A 16,568-nucleotide genomic window follows, 5' to 3' on the forward strand; every position below is an offset into this window, starting at 1 on the left:
GCGCCTCAGGGCCCGGCACAAGATGGCGGCGGGCAGCGCCACACAATGGGCGCCGCGGCGGCTCCTGCGCGCGCGCCCGCCCCCGCGCCGCTGCCGCAGCGCCGGCCCCGCCCCGCCCCGGGCACGCGCCCCGCCGCGGGGGGCGACGGGAACCGCGCGGGCGAACCGCGCGCCGTCACCCCACGGGCCGCCCGCCAATCGCAGGGCGCCAACGCGGGAAGGGGGCGGGGCTTGTGGGGCGGGGCCGGCAGGCGTGAGGGGGCTGGGGGGGGCAGGGAAATGGCGGGAGGGTGGACGGGCCGGGGGTCGGTTATGGAGTTTCAGAGAGCGAGCGGTCTCGGTCAGGGCTGGGCAAGGCGAGGGGTGATCCCCGTCAGCCCCGGGCAGCCAAACAGCGTGCGTTTCCCACTTTCGTGCATGGGGATAAATAGTCCCAGGAGCCTTACGCGTATTCTGTTACTTCCCAAGAGCTAAAGTTAGTGGTGTTATGGACTTCACAGCAGGAGGAACTCTTACTAAGTTGGAGCTTTGGCTCCAGCTCTGCCTGAGCTTGGATGGGAGATGGGGAAGGGCTCCAAGCAGAGCGGATTGCAGAAGAAGACACGCCTGTTCAGCAGAGGTTACACTGAACGCAAGACGTTACCTTCTCCAGAGAGTGAACAGTGTCTGGAAAACCACTGAAAGAAAGCGTGCTGTCAGGAGGACGCTGTCTAACTCAATAAAATACAACTACTTAGATGAAACTTAACACCTTAGCTTAAATCGAGAGTATTCCATTTAGTAACTACTTCTTAGAATCATAGACTAGGTTGGAAAGGACCTTAAAGCCCATCTATTTCCAGCTCCCTGCAATAAGCAGGGACTCATCTCCCTGGATCAGGCTGCCCAAGGCCCATCCAACCTGGTCTCAAACACTTCCAGGGATGGGGCAGCCACATCCTTGTACCAATTATGAACTTCATAATAGACAAAACTCTTCTAACTTGGAACTTCTAATTTGGTTTGGAGGTGGGGAAAGACACTAAGCAGAGGTGATTACAGAAGAAGACACGTCTATTCAGCACTGGTCACACTGAACACAAGATGTTGCCATCTCCAAAAAATGAACAATGTGTGGAAAACCACTGAAAGAAAGCGTGCTATCAGAGGGACGCTCTGTCTAACTTTCAGTAAAATACAATTACTTAGATGAGACTTAACTCTACTTTAGCTTAAATAAAAAATATGCTACTTTTTCTAATAGTTACTGCTTCTTGTATCAAAGGGAGCGGGGCTGATGGGAGCTGGAGAAGGCAGGTTCCATCAGCCCAGAGCCGTCCACGTCACCTCGCCACCATCGGATGTTGCGTGGAAGCAGGACACAAAGAGAAGGTTCACCCAAAGAGGCGACAAGGCAAGAGCGGTCTGCGCTGCCCTGGCAGCTGCTGCAGTGCCACTGGTGTGTCACCCCAAGCTGGCCCGTGTTCATCCTCTGCGTGGCTCCCAAGGTGAGCACCACATGAACGTTCTTTGTCAGTCAACAACAGAAGGGAGCTGAATTTTCTTTATAATTTCCCCTGGCTCTCACTGGAGGTGCTCACACAATGACACACCAGAGGTAGTTTAGGAAATCACTCCCTTCATTTGCTGGTGCTGGGACTCCATAACTACGTGAGTAACTTCAGCCCTTGGGAGGTCTCACCTCGCACAGGCTGACTGGAATGCCCTGTTAGGAGGGTTGTGGAGACCCTCTCCTTGCTGTGGGCAGCTGGAGGGAAGTTTTCCAGCAAGGACTCATGATGGAGCAGCCAGCCATTTCCCCCACTGCCATCTTCTGTGATTCAGTGCCACGTGATTCTGCTGTACTCTAGGATGGATCTAAAAGCGGTGGTGCAGAAGGAGGATTTGGGCATCGGCACTGTCTTAGAAGCTGGTTTTCTGGTTTGTCTGGAGTGTTGCTTCAGCAAAAGTCTCTGTTGAAGCGACCCTCTGTACTCGGCACTGGTGAGACCGCTCCTCGAATCCTGTGTTCAGTTCTGGGCCCCTCACCACAAGAAGGATGTTGAGGCTCTGGAGCGAGTCCAGAGAAGAGCAACAAAGCTGGTGAGGGGGCTGGAGAACAGGCCTTATGAGGAACGGCTGAGAGAGCTGGGGGTGTTTAACCTGGAGAAGAGGAGGCTGAGGGGAGACCTCATTGCTCTCTACAACTACCTGAAAGGAGTTTGTAGAGAGGAGGGTGCTGGCCTCTTCTCCCAAGTGACAGGGGACAGGACAAGAGGGAATGGCCTCAAGCTCCCCCAGGGGAGATTTAGGCTGGACATTAGGAAAAAATTCTTCACAGAAAGGGTCATTGGGCACTGGCAGAGGCTGCCCAGGGAGGTGGTTGAGTCACCTTCCCTGGAGGTGTTTAAGGCACGGGTGGACGAGGTGCTAAGGGGCATGGTTTAGTGTTTGATAGGAATGGTTGGACTCAATGATCCGGTGGGTCTCTTCCAACCTGGTTGTTCTGTGTTCTATGTTCTATGACCCTTCATAAATGGAGGAAAGATTGCGTAAGAACAGAAATCACCGTCTCTCAGTCCTCCCACTGCCCCTAAATACGTACCAAAATATCTGTTACCCCATAACAACTAACGTTAGCCTAGTCCTGGTTGCTGCTTTGCATTGGGAAAGGATTTTGGATGTCAAAGCCCAGAAGAGAACAGTGTTCGCTTATAACCTTGCTACAAAGGCAGATTTCAGCTGTCAGCCTGCCCTCAGTAGGTCCAGTAGGTCCAGCAGCGCTTTGCTCCCTGTGCTGGCCACCTTTGTGCATGACAAGGGACAAAGATTCCTCATTTTGGGGTTCTGCATCTGCTTTGATCACTGACATTAAGTTGGGTCTCATTCTAAAACCTGTCATAAAAAGGATTTAGTCTTCATTTTCATCCAGAATCTTACCTGAAAAAAAGCCAAAAATCTCATGTGGACGCCATCCCCCCTTTATCATGTTTCCTTTCTGAAATGTCTGTATTTGGAGAACTTACTCTGGAATCTTCTGAATGTTTACTTCTTGTCCTTTAAAGGAAGTTGAGAATGTAGTAACAGAACTTCTCTCTTCTCGTAAGCCCCAAGTAATTGTGGAAATTCCTGTGTGTAATTCTTAGGAAATTTCGGCGCAGCTTTGCAGTTTTTCACTGCAATGTAGCTTACTACTGAAATTTTAAACACAAGCATCTACATACACGTTAGGGAATACAAGAATATGCTGCGTGGAAGTTAACTTGTGCCCATTCATAAAGATACACTGTGATCTAAAGATGGAGTCTTTAATTTCCTGTGCATCGTCAGACTACGCAGTGTGGGATGTTTTGTGTAAAACGAGCTATCTGGTGTCGTGCAGGCAACTCTGGTGAGGTTGGGGAAAGCAGATCTGCAGTGAGATTTTTCTGTACCTTGATCCTGAGGCAATTTTTTTCCAGCGCCTGCACCCTAAATTTCCTACACAACTTTTAACTCTGGAGGAAATGAAATACCATCTCTGGGAAGTGTCAGTAATAAACACAGACATGCAACCCAGAAGAAACAAGAAAAGCCTAGTTACAGCCTGACAGCTGTCCAATTACTTGTTTTTTTAAGACAGGCAGAAAACTTCCTGACTCCACCTTTCACTGAGAAAATTATAACTCTCCCTTTCCAGCAGTGCAGATTTGGTGATTGCTTTCCTAGCTTTTGACGTTGGTCAGGACAAAAATAGATATTCTGTGCATGGGTTTCTTAGGAGCAAGTTCTGAATTTCAATGCACTCGATGTTCCTTTTAAGCTGTTTGTCTAGGAAATCATCTTAATTCATCTCCCTATGTAAAAAATGAGAATAAATAAAGGGCTCTGTGATAATTAATGAACTGAGGGCTGTTGAATTAAAAACAAGATTGGCAAACCTGAAAATTTGATTTAAGTACTGCTTCAGAGGAAGATGTAGTGGTTTAGCTGAACATGATAAGCTAAGATAGAATATAGAAAAAAATACACCAAGCACAACTTCTAGCTGTCTTTAGTCTGTCTCAGTGTAGACGTTTAACTTAACCTAGAATTTTAACAGAGGCCTGTGAGGGGCTCAGTACATTCCTTAATTTGCAGATCAAGTTGATTTATAGGTTATGAGCACTTTTATTTTGCAGTTATTTGTATGTCAGCCTCCACACTGCTTTGAGTATCCCATAGGTAAGAATAAATAAATCTGAAGGAGAATGTATGATTAGCTATGTACATATAAATATGTATGCATATATATTTATATAATGAATTCCAAGTAATAGTTGTTAACAACTACCCTAAAGGACTATACAGTGTCTGTGTGCAATGAAACCACTTCAGAAGATTTTATAGGAATGATATACTGGAAGGCAAGGCCTTTTTATTTTTATTTTTTTTTAAATGAGTATTAGTTACAAATGGTTTATCACTATGTTAGAATCTCATCTATTTATTGCTATGGCTGGCTTGAGCTATCTGGCTCTTGGTGCCTTCAACCATGCTTTGATATTTTTGTCAACATAGTAAAAAAATACATAAAATTAATCCCCCACCACCTCCAACAACTCAGTGAGTGCTTTACCCAAAAGAAACTAGGGCAGTTCAAGAGATGCAAAACCAGCTGGGCTATAATTAAGGAAGTTTAAGCTCCTCTGTAGTAACTGCCAGCTGTGCATGCTGTTATCGCATGCTAGGTGAAAGCATGATAGTATTTCGTGTGCTGCAAAGTCCCAATGTAAATTACCATGTGGTATTTGGTTCCTGTGACCTTTTGCTGCATGCAAAGTAGCTAAGGCAGGGCTGAGTCATTTGCCTGTCATTAACGACCCTTCTCAGTGAAGGAGCACAAAGGCTTCAGTCAGCTGTCACTTCACAAAACTTCATTTTCCCCAGGCGAAAATTTTATGTTTATTGTCTGCCTTGTGCTATTTCCTTTGCTGTATTTTTAAGTTTCAGATGGAACAATTTCCAAGGCTGAGGCTAGGGAATAGCCCAGTGCTGGACCAAAGCCTCTTGCCATTTTGCCAGGGTAGTGAAATATCTACTAAAGTTCTGGCTTTTCCTGCCTTTGAAGGAATTCATCCCCTGTTTTAGTGCAGGATCCGGATCGCAGCACTGGAGGCAAGGTGGTGGGGCAGGATACAGGTCTCCATGCGGGAGCGTGGGATAACAGCACATGGCCAGCAGCCTAGGGTGGCACAGGGCCCGGGGTTCACCCGTCCTCTGCAGGCAGAGGAGCTGCCTGCTTAAATGCTGCTGGTAGGGGATTAGCTGGAAGAGTGGACCGCAGAAAATGTGATGTACTGAATCCCCACGAGTTTTGAGCTGTCTTCAGAGTACAAATCATTGATCCTGTGGGACTTATTTAACCCTCTTTTCCCTCTTCCACACGTCTCTGAGGTAGGATGTGTGCTCTTCCTCCTCGGGTAAGATGCAACAGTTGTAAAAGATTGTCTTTACAGGAAAGGCGTGATCCTTGTTCCACGTAGGCAAGAGTCATAGACAGTAGGAGAAGGCAGTGTCATTCTCAGACCACCATGTCATGTCGCTTTGAAAAGCGAGAAGCCTTGGGAAAGGAGGTCAAGAGGTCACATAGGAACAAGATGCAAAGCTGTGCAAGTCTTGCAGCAACTTCTGTTCCTCCTGCTTGTGAGACTGTGGGATGCCACTACGTGTCATGGTATAAAGTATAAGGTTCCTCATACTAATAAGTACTGCTTGTTGCTTGTATGTGCTCTGTTACTTGCCTGAGGCGTTTCTGTCTGCCTGCAGGGCATTCTGAGGGTTGGGGAATGGCTGCACTCTCTTGCATAGACACCGGGTATTAGAGGCTGCAGGAGTGGGCACCTGCTAGCCCAGAGTAGAGCCCTGCTGGGTGATGACCTGTTCAGGCATGCACTACTTACGCCTCAGCACATGCGAGCTAAATGGCAGCAGTCAGGGCAGAAACAGCAGAATTGGTTGTTATTCCATAAAGTGCTAGTGTGGAAGTAGCAATGGTGCCATCAACAGCAGCCTCATTCATGCTGCAGTCACGGCACTGTCCTGAGGCCACCACAGTCCATAGGCACCAGCTGCCCTGTGCACCAGCACATGTAACAATCATCCTGCTGTGGAGACATGGTGCCCAAGAAGTGTGGGACACCCTCAGGTCTCGTGGGCCTCAGCAAGGGCATCCCGCTGCTGATGGTTCTGCAAAGTCCTGGGATGAACTGTGGGCTCCTGACCACAGTGACCCTCTGCCGACTTGCAGCTCATGGGGCTCCCTTCCATACAGGAACAATGTGAACAATGCTGGGGCGCTGATGTCACCTCCCCAGAAAGTTCATGTATCACACATACATACATTCCTATTAGGAGTGGCTGAGGACTTGTCTTTTGGAGAGAAGGAGGCTGAAAGGAGACCTCATTGCTCTCTGCACCTTCTTGAGGAGGGGACATGGAGAGGGAGCTGCTGCACTCTTCTCCCTGGGATCCAGCAATAAGACGTGTGGGAATAGTTCAAAGCTGCACCAGGGGACATTTAAACTGGACATTAGGAAGCATTTCTTTACCAAGAGGATGCTTAAGCACTGAAACAGGCTTCCGAGAGAGGTGGCCAATGCCCTGCACCCATCGGAGTTTGAGAGGCATTGGACAATGCCCTTAATAACATGCTTTGACTTGGTCAGGCCATTGGACTAGATGATCCTTGTAGGTCCCTTCCAACTGAAATTGCCCCATCAATTTTGTTCTATACCATTCCCAGATACGCCCCTGACTGGGGTGGGATGGGCATTTCACTTTCTCTGTGTTTTGCATAACTGTACCTAAAAATGCAGACACACATGAGCACACGCACAGCAGTGGAAGGGGACAGAGCAGCCTCAGCTGAGGGAAGCAACTTGCCTGGGCACCCCGCCACCGGTGGCAGTGCAGAGGGTGGCCCAGTCAGGCTCTGGTGTGGGGCAGAGATGAGCTGTGGCAGCACAAAGGTGGATCAGCGCTGGGCCTTGGCTAGCAGAGCTGAAGGATGCAGGGATGCACCTTAGAACCTGAAGGCTGTCAGTACCATCTTGGGGCTCCTGTCCTGCTTCAGCGGTGGGGCCCAAGGGCTGGCTTAGAGCACCTCATTTGATGTTCACCTCAGCTGTCCTCGAAAGCTATTTGGCACATCCTGGAAAGCATTGTGGTTCAGCTCACATACAGAATGATACTCGAAGGGATTGCATACGAGCACCTCGGGCTTTGCAAAGCTAAGCCAGTCCTGGCGGTCTGGTCCTGTAATCTGTGAAGCTGCCTTGTATAGCTGAAGAAGGAATTGGCTAGTAACTTGTAAAAGAGATCACAGAGACCAGGAGTGACAGGACCCACAAGAACAACACAAACCCCACAGCTCAACACCCTGCAAGCAGCAACACCATCTGAGTGGTCCCTGCCAACTAGAAAAAAAAAAGATAAAGGAATGCAAGATAGACAGTTTCTTAGCATTGTTTACCTCACATCAATGGCTTAAAAGCATTATCTGGAACTCTGCACCCAGGAGCACAAATGAGCATTTTATCCTTGGGCTGTGGTTGCTTGAGAGCTCGCCAAGGAACACGTGTGCTGGAAAGCAACAAGCAATACAAATAACTGTTGTGAAAACCAGTTCCTTCAGCAGGTGCCTAGAAATATTTGAACAGTTCCCCCTCGCTTTTTTAGTGGGCTCAGCTGGGTTTGCTTTAGGTGAAAATGCTACCATCTGCTACAATTGTATAATTAACCTTCACAGTTCAGGCTTAATGATGCTCATTAAGGTTGACTGTTTTTTATTGGCTGAGTGCCGTCACTGGTTTTGCACGGAATGGCAAAGGCTGTAGTTTGAAGCATAATTAGCAATATGTGAGTGTTACACAGGGGCATGGGTGAGGGAAGGCTGAGGAGCAGGTGGGAGCTTTGTTTTATTCTATGCTAATGCTGGAAAGCAGTGAACAGAAGAGATCTGTTACACCTAGGTCTGTAATAATCATCAGCTACAAAGGTGTGGCAGCAAATTTGGAATCCATGTGTGTCAGGACATCACGAGATCCCTGTCTTCTGCTGTTGGCTGAGTGGCTTCCATTTCCTCAGTCAGACCTCCTCTGACCCCAATTCTCGATATTTCTTCATTTATTCTATCATTAGTTAATGAGTGTATTTTTGCTGCAGGCCTTTCTCAAACAGTTAAGAAAAAGGCCAGCAAATAAATTATTTCATTGATTTCATTGAAGAAAATGCCCAGGCTCAAAAACTAAGTGGCTTGCTTAATTCGTCTATGTGTGTAAGACTCCTAGAAGATTAGGTCGCGATGCTGTAGAAGTGCGTGACCACTGTTCATGCTACATTTAACTACAGACACTCTCTGACTAGATTTGTCTAAGAGGAATGCATGTAGTCCTTCCATCATTTTCCAGAGCTACCTCTTGTACTCTGAAAGGTCAGACTTGATACACATTGAAAAAATTTGCATCACAACACAAGGTATGTTACAGTCTTCCATAACCCAACAATTTATTTAAACTTACATCACAATGAGAATCTATTAATAAAATACATCAGTTCACACCAGTCTGCATTGCCATTATTTTAAGGGTAAGCTTTTTCTTCACTTTATATTAAAACTTTACAGAGGTAAAAACTACTGCATTGTACCCGCAGCTCCTGAAATCTATTGTAACATTAGGCAGGTTACAGAGGAACTTTCAGAGCTAATGACACTTCAGTTAACCTCATATTTTTGGCACATCTGAATGCTTTTTATTTTCTTCTTAACATAGAATAATTCTGTAGCAAGTCAGAGAATCATTGACATAAAGCATCACTATCCAATGGCAAGTGCTGCCTAAAAGCATACAAAATTTGCATCATTTGGTTACAAAATAGATGTTCTTGGTTGTTTATCCCGACACTTAACATTGAAGTGCCATGACAGAAAAGGGCCAAGAACAGGGCCAGCCTTGCTGCGCAGTTGCTTAAATAAATCCCAGAGTGATGTGTTAACAAGATGTTGATGGCTTTTGCCTTGCCAGTCAAGGTCATTCCTTTTAAAGCACCTTCCAGCAGGTGCGAGGCCACGAGTAAGTATCACCTCCCTGCTTGTACGTCTTGCTTCTCCAGGGACAAAGTGAACACAGTTTTGGGTTTTGTTCAAAAGGGGCCATGTTTCTGCAGGCCTTGGCAGTGGAGCAGAGAGCCCACGGAGGGCTTGTAAGCCTCTGCTCAGTCTGGATTTCCTCTGCCTGGCACCACAGCAGCTGCTTCTTTAGAAGTTAAAGTGTTTTAAGTGGGAATGAAATGTTAATGGTAGTGGTGTGCCAGCCACATAGTTGCACAAGTGTCTGCAATTACTTGCTCAAATTTTTAAAGCCTATAGTTTGTGAGTTTGGGTGATTTTTATTGTACACCACGAACTCCAGCTGCTGTGAGCTTCTGATATTATATTAAAAATAAAAAGCATCCCATAGTGCTTGAAACTATAGTTAGTTTTGAGCTGCACTGTTTCCCTCAGTTTGGCCCGTTAACTAGCTATCAGTTTATGTTTCACTGATCGCAGGCTCCATATACTGATATTTATTGTGTGACACGGCTATGATACTGGTTCTGTCCTTTCTGCTCTAGTTGCTCTGGTAGTAACAAAGAACAAAGACGCAGCAGAACGCTAAGCACGTTAGAGCCTTCTGGATGGATGCTCACGTGTCTTTAATGGGAAATAAACATCGATACTTGTCATGGCAGAGTGGCATTCCATGTATCTTTCCAAAGCCAGTCAAACAAAAGCCTCCTTTATTTAATTCGGCTTTCCTACTCATCCTTTGCTAAACCCCCGATCTGAAATCTTTTTAGTGAGAACAGCAAGCATTCCCAAAAAGAGCTTATGGCTGCTAGGAATCCTCTCTGATTTTACCTCTCTTAGAGACACAGAAACTGAAGGAAGGATCATAACACTTGCTATATTAGGGAAAGAAAGAAATTACACTAACAATGAAACAGTTGTTGACAGGGATGTTTGAAACGTCTAGTAAGAGAAACCTCAAGGTATCCTGGGTACCCTTTGCAAGTATTTATTGACAGGTAGACTTGTCAAAACCCTCCAAAAGTTATAAGCACATCCAGACTCAATTTTTGCCTCACGTTCACAGTGTGAACTTGTCCCTGCATTGATTTCCATTTCCTATTCAGCATTTGCTCTGAGCACAGCAAAAGTTAATGGGAGTCCTTTGGGAGACAAAGGTGCAGGACATGAAGTGATGCAGATGGAAAAGCCTTGGCTGAATTGGTCAGTTTGCACCAAATGCAAGAACAGGACAGGCTGGAGCTGCGACCACTCTCCTTGCACAGAGAAGAGAGTGCTTCTAGGGTGGACAAATGTCAACTGAATACCTTCACGTGGACATAGTGCAACTTCTGCTCATTTAAAAAGCCGTGGAAACGTAGCCAGCTGCTGGGTACTGGAGTGTGGACGAACAGGCAGCTGCAGCCCAGCTTACACCCATGGCTTAAGTGACTGGGAGTAACAGCCATGATGTTGCAGGTACATTCTGGCACCTGCAGTATTTTCATATCTTAAAAACCTTTGCAGGTTAAAGTGTCAAGGCGTGACAAAACTATGTAGCAGTGCATTCCTTATATTTCATATACAAAAAAGGGCTCAAGGCTGGGAGCAAGAAGGCACAAACTTGGGAAATAACATAGCTGAGGAGTTTACACAGAAGTACTATGTCATTTATTAGGCATTACTTAGCACTTACTTCACATTTTGCCCCCAAATTTCCCAAAGCAACATATATTTCCTCACTTCCTTTCCCTGTGTCCCCTTCTTTTGGATAAAGCTGCCTGTGCATACAGTTGCTGAAGAATATATTGTGAACACAGATAAATACAGCGTACACAGCAAAAAATGTATTATAGTATTACAATAGTCAAATAATGTAGTTAGCCTCAAGCCACGGCGGTGCCTACGTGCTATAGGGAACCAGTTCAAGAACAGCAAGCGGAGCCACTGTACAGGAACAAAACAGCGTTGGCAGCGTTGGGCAGAGTGGGGGACTGAGGGGGAGGCTTTCTTGGGGTGCTTGAGCAGGCGAGATGGCTGTCAGGCGTGGGGGTCCGCTCTCTTAGGAGACCTACCTAGAGCCTCGGAGATTTCTTCAGCCCGTATCAGTTCAGTGGCAGGTCCTTGGAACACCTTCACACTCGTTCTTTGTGCATACAAATAACGTCACCCCCACATTTCTCCTGTTAGGCTATGTTCTCCTTATATTTTTTTTAAACTTTTAAATTTTGAATTTTTTTTCTTACAACTGTTAAAAAAGTTTCATGGTAAAAATAACTCACTATATGATACATATACCCAAAGTGGTGCGATACTTTATATAATAAAAGATGAAAATAGTCACTTTCCATAATAAAAATAAGTTCTATTTTTTGTTTATTTTACAATATACTTAATAATTCTTTTCTTCTTCTTCACTCTGAAAGTAAATAGGTCCTGTTTTGATAGCGCTTATGAGTCGATTAAAGTGGCAGGAGACTGGAGAATGGCTTATAAGCATTTTGAGCAGCCGCATTCCACATGTCTCTCCAGTTCTTCCGTGAAGGTGGAGCCATCCACACACTGGAAGAAGTATTTCCGCCGTTTGCTCCGGAGAGGAACGCAGCACTGCCTGTTGCTGCAGCTGCCGCGGCATTCCAGGCGGGGCACTTTGGAGGCAGTGGTACACGATGTGTAGCCCTGCTGTTTACGGACCACTTCTCGAATTATCTCTCCTTGGCAGAGGTTCTCTGGTAAGACAACAGACAAGTAGAATCAAAAAAAAAAGTGATAACTATTTTGCCCAATACTCCCCAAACAATCAGGAGAGAGCCCTGTACATGTAATGATATTCAAGGCAAACAGATGGCATGAGCAGGACCTTAATCCTCTACTCCTTTTTACCTGCTATCAAAAGAGAGCCTGTGTTACACGAATATGTAATATCCGGCACAAGGCAGAGGCCAAGCAGTCCTGCTGGCTTTGATCAGCAGTTCTGGAAGGGCTTTAATGAATGCTGAGTGTTGAATCCTGCAACACTCATGCAAAATATGAATTATTTTTACTATGTCTGCTTCTCAGGATCAAAGGTCAGCCTGCTCTGTGACATTAGCAATCTGCAATATCTGACAATGTCTGTGCTGTTCTGCAGTCGCTTTGCAGCAGCCGCACACGTTATGGTGAGGCTGTATGAGTGTATAATTTGGAAAGTCTGTTGTTCATTCATATGAAAGGGACAACCTAAATAAAAATGGTACAAGCCTGCTCCTTCCTTCTGTACAGGAACAATAAAAGGCAGAAGTGATGCAAATAGAACTCACTGAGTTTCCAGTGAGTCTTTCCAGGCCTGGGCAGAAGAGTTGTGGCCCTGCTCTCGTAGGAAAGTCCAGCATGATCTGTGGGACTCCCCACGAAACCCACCCAGATGTATCAAAGGGAGTGAGCTGAGAATCTGTACTGCCACGTCAGATGAGTCGTACTTCCTGCCTTCTCGTTCCTACTCCTGTCATCTACAAAATCTCTTGGTATGCACTGCAGTTAACTGATTACTGCTTCCTGAGGGTAAACTTCACAACAACCTCTCCTTTGAACATTCCACCAGAATCCTGGGAGCAGAAAACCTTGAGGACTCAGGAGGAGGATAAAACCCTTCATTACAGATGTTCCTCTTTCCATAGGTTTGGACAGTGGCTAGCTAGCTGTTACGTAGCCCTTTTCTCCTCCCTGTATTGTTCTGCTGAGGCTAACTTAGTTTTATCTTCTATTATTTGCCATTTACCCCCAAAGACAAGTCCATGGAAGAGACGTCAAACAAAGGTGTGAAACAAATGCAGCAGACCAGTGTCCTGGACCCTGGGCCAAGCGTACCTCTGTCACAATGTTCTCCACTGTAGTTAGGATCGCATTCGCAGTAGGGTTCCCCCTGCTCAGATATTCTACACTGTCCGTGGTTGCATTTCAAAATCCTGCAGGGATTTGAGGAGTTGTTCTTCTTGTCACAGTACATGCCAGTGTAGCCCTCCATGCACTTACAGGTGTAAGCAACATTGGCCACCATGCAATTCCCATGCAGACACCTGGAGAAAGAGAAGCATTTAGAGCTGGCCCGTGTTAGATGTGAAAGTTCCTTTTCCCGTAGATGTTTGGTTTTCACATTTCTGCCCATTTAATTCCAGGATACTAATCCAAACCCAGCAGTTCAGTGTCAAACACTGAAGAAACTGTGAGTTTTCAGTGAATACTGGATAACATTCAGAGAATACTTATAGAATTTGTGATCCCTTTGAAAAACATTAGGCTCTTCTGTGAGCATGGGCCAACGCTTGGCAACCATGCAAAACAGCTCACATTTACAGCATCAGCACGTGGGACTAAGGACCAACAATCAAGCTGTGTGCACAGGCTTCTCTAGCAGAATTACTCTACAAATAATATCAGGTGATGAAAAACAGTGTGATAAAAGAAGGTGCTTGTGGAAGAGCACAGGCTTATTCACTGGCAGTGGCAGTTGAAGGGTTCCTGGGCTCATTAGCAGGTTCTCTGACACCATCCCCATTTCTGGGATGGGGACAGACATGACATAGACTGAGGACAGGGAAGAAAGCAACACTATCCAGCCAGGGAAAAATTGCTCAGGTCTTATAAACCTTTGCTATATCAAGTCCTACTTGACATAAGCCAATGTATTTATCTTTTTTTTAAATTTATTTTCTTTCTGGTACTTTAAAATTGTTCCCTGCTAATGTTGGATCCTTGTACGTTTCATTTTTAAGCTTTGAACTAAAAAGCACAAATAATAAAACCAGTTTCAGTCAGGTAAAGACATGCAAAATACTGTAATATGGGGAGTCATACTTGAAAGCAGTATTTTCTGCCCCACTAACCAGAGGAGCGTTTGGGTAGTAACTCTTGTTATCTTCAACTACCTGTTCCTTACGATTGCATTTCCTCACAGAGATTAATCTGTGAGTGTTGAAGTGCCCAGCAGGGCACTGCACTGACCTGGACACAAAGGGCTCAGCTTTAAGGAGACAACTCCAAAAGGCCAAAGTGATTTAACAAACGGTGGGATAGTATGAGAGCACCAAAACCCACCCACAGCTACTTTCCTTAGCCAGGGGGCTACTTTCCTGATTGCATCACCCTCCTTGAATTATGGGAGAAACAATCCCTCATGAAGTAAACATCTGGAACTCCTTTATTTTGCTCTGTCCAACCACAACAGCTTCATGCTGACGTTGGAAATTCATGGAAACATTTGGGTCTCTGTGCTTCTTCACTTGGGTCTTCATACCTTGTGAACTGCCAGGTGCTTCTCAACCCCTTCCAGGGTTTGGTACTTTGCAGAATTAGACCCAGAAACAAGTTTAAAACGGTTAAATTTCTGCCCTTTAGAGAGCAATTATTCACTGAGTCAATTTACCTGTCAGAAGTATGTACTTGTGAAAAGCCTCTTCCACAGATAGTGCAACCAAAGTAGCTTCTAAACCAGAAGTGCTTCCATCTGCTTGTGAAACACCACTGAACTATGCAGGCTGCTGGGCTGCCTTGGACTGCTTTCTCATGTCCTTGCCATAAGTAAGCTATTCATCCTGTGTTTCTGATGGTGATGTGGTTATTGAGCCTTTGAACTTTGAATGCTTTACACTCCCTTCGCGTGCAAATCCATGCTATCCTTGAAACTCACACTTTAAAGGGGTGTCTCAGTGTAACACTTAGATCAGCTATTTGGGAAATTTAAAACTGTTCACACTGGAATGCATGATGGTCTTCAGGGAGTTAGTTTGAATACGGTTTGAATACATATCCCTAAAATGTCTTCCTCCTGCTCACAGGTTGCTCTGCTCAGGGCAAGTACAGGCGCCCAGGCCCTCAGAGGTAACCCAAACCCATTAACAGCAGGGTTTGTATTTTAATGTGGAGTCGCAGCTGAAAGCATGACCTGCAGTTTTAACACCTTAGCTCCTCCAGGACAAAGAGCTTGTTTGGAAAATGTGCAACATCAGAACAAGTAGTGGAAACAGAGAGTTGCCACGGATGCTGACTCACAACTGTCAGTAATTTCATGTGGGAACCCAGCACCTCCAGAAACAGTCAGATGTGGTTTTACAAGATGAAATGTGAAATATGCATTAGCTATAGAGCTGCCGCCCTCCCATCAGCATCCGTTTGAGCTTACTTGTGGTTAAGACACGGGTCTCCAATTTCCTGGTCACACAGGGGGCCCGTCCAGCCGGGGTGACATTCACAAATCACACTTGTTTTCTCTAGGGACCGGCAAATACCGTGCTTGCAGATGTTACAGGACTTGCAGCCGGGAAGAACTCCTAGTGACTGCTGGGGCAAATCCTTGAAATCCTGCAGCTCGTTATTGATGCGGACATCGTGAATACATCCATGGAAACCATTTGGTGTCTTATCTGCACCCTGGCGCAGTGGAGATAATCCAGTAGAGGTTGGGATCCCTTCAGATAAAAACCAAAAGGGAAGGTTTACTCACAGTTACAATGATAGCATATAAATTATAATTGCTATCGTTTCTTTTGCCACAGCCCCTTATAATCTTCAAAGGATTAATTTGCATAGGACCTTTCTATGGTAGCACAGTCTCATTGTCCTCTTTCTGGAAATGGAAAGGAAAAAAAAATAAAACCCCTTTTCCAAGCTTACATAAAAAGTATATGACAAAAAAGAAAAAAGCCTATTATTTTGGCCAATGCCCCCATGTTCTCTTCCTTACATAAAGCTCCTACTGTCTATATTTTAATAGCAATTATCTTTTTCAAAGGTTTAAGAATGTCTTTCCTGGCCAGCAGGTAGCTACCACCTCTAGGGTACAGGAAGAGAGTTAGGCATTCCTAAATGATAGCGCTAAGACAGGGAGAGCTAAGAGTGCACCCCACGGAAACCAGTGCAGAACTCTGGAGAGAGAGCAGAGCTTCAGGGGTCCCGGCCAAGTCTTCATCATGAGTACCCTCCACCTCAGAAGAGTCCTCATGCTCAGATGGCCTTCAGATTCTTTTGGATGTTGTTTGGATTTTCAACTGCACGAGGCCTCTGAGTTTGGTAGCCATAAATAACTCCACTGTTAAAGGTGGTATTAAAACAAAGCAGCATCTTTGTTCAACCGTGTAACAGGAGGAAAGCTGCTAGACCAGGTGATGTATTTGGAGAGATGGACAAAACTGTGGACACATGAAGGCTCAGGTCTGTCTTAAAGCTTAGTGTAGGTGAGGGACAATTGCTCTAGGGTAATTTAATCAATTCCTTTAAACTAAACGCTCTGGAAAGCAAACTTTTTCCACATGATTACTTTCCAAGTCCCCTGTATGTAAACTGCTGTGAGGTTGGTATCTTTTAGGCTGTGCTAAGAGGGAGAAACTGTGATGGCCTCACCAGAAGATTATCTTTGATGCATGATGCTCTTTAACAGCCTGTGACATTCTTAATAGGAGCCAATTACAAAAGTTTAGCTCTGTACAAAGCAAGATTAGCCAATTCTTTGATTACAAGGGCGATATTCAGGGTTTAGAACAGTCTTATT

General features: G+C 45.4%; 1 protein-coding gene across 2 annotated transcripts in view; it reads right to left on the bottom strand.

Annotated features, from left to right (window-relative positions):
* Positions 1–11,113: 11,113 nt before the first annotated feature.
* Positions 11,114–16,568, bottom strand: part of SLIT3 (slit guidance ligand 3) — a 504,299-nt gene continuing 498,844 nt past the window's right edge. For both annotated transcript variants that reach the window (XM_069869312.1, XM_069869313.1), the window contains 3 exons: positions 15,204–15,489; positions 12,893–13,101; positions 11,114–11,775 (listed from right to left, as the gene is read on the bottom strand). In XM_069869312.1, the coding sequence (XP_069725413.1) occupies positions 11,537–11,775; positions 12,893–13,101; positions 15,204–15,489 (734 nt within the window). In that variant the 3' untranslated portion in view covers positions 11,114–11,536. The remainder of the gene's footprint in view (positions 11,776–12,892; positions 13,102–15,203; positions 15,490–16,568) is intronic.

Source organism: Phaenicophaeus curvirostris, chromosome 15 (assembly GCF_032191515.1).
Source record: "Phaenicophaeus curvirostris isolate KB17595 chromosome 15, BPBGC_Pcur_1.0, whole genome shotgun sequence".
NCBI lineage: Eukaryota > Metazoa > Chordata > Aves > Cuculiformes > Cuculidae > Phaenicophaeus > Phaenicophaeus curvirostris.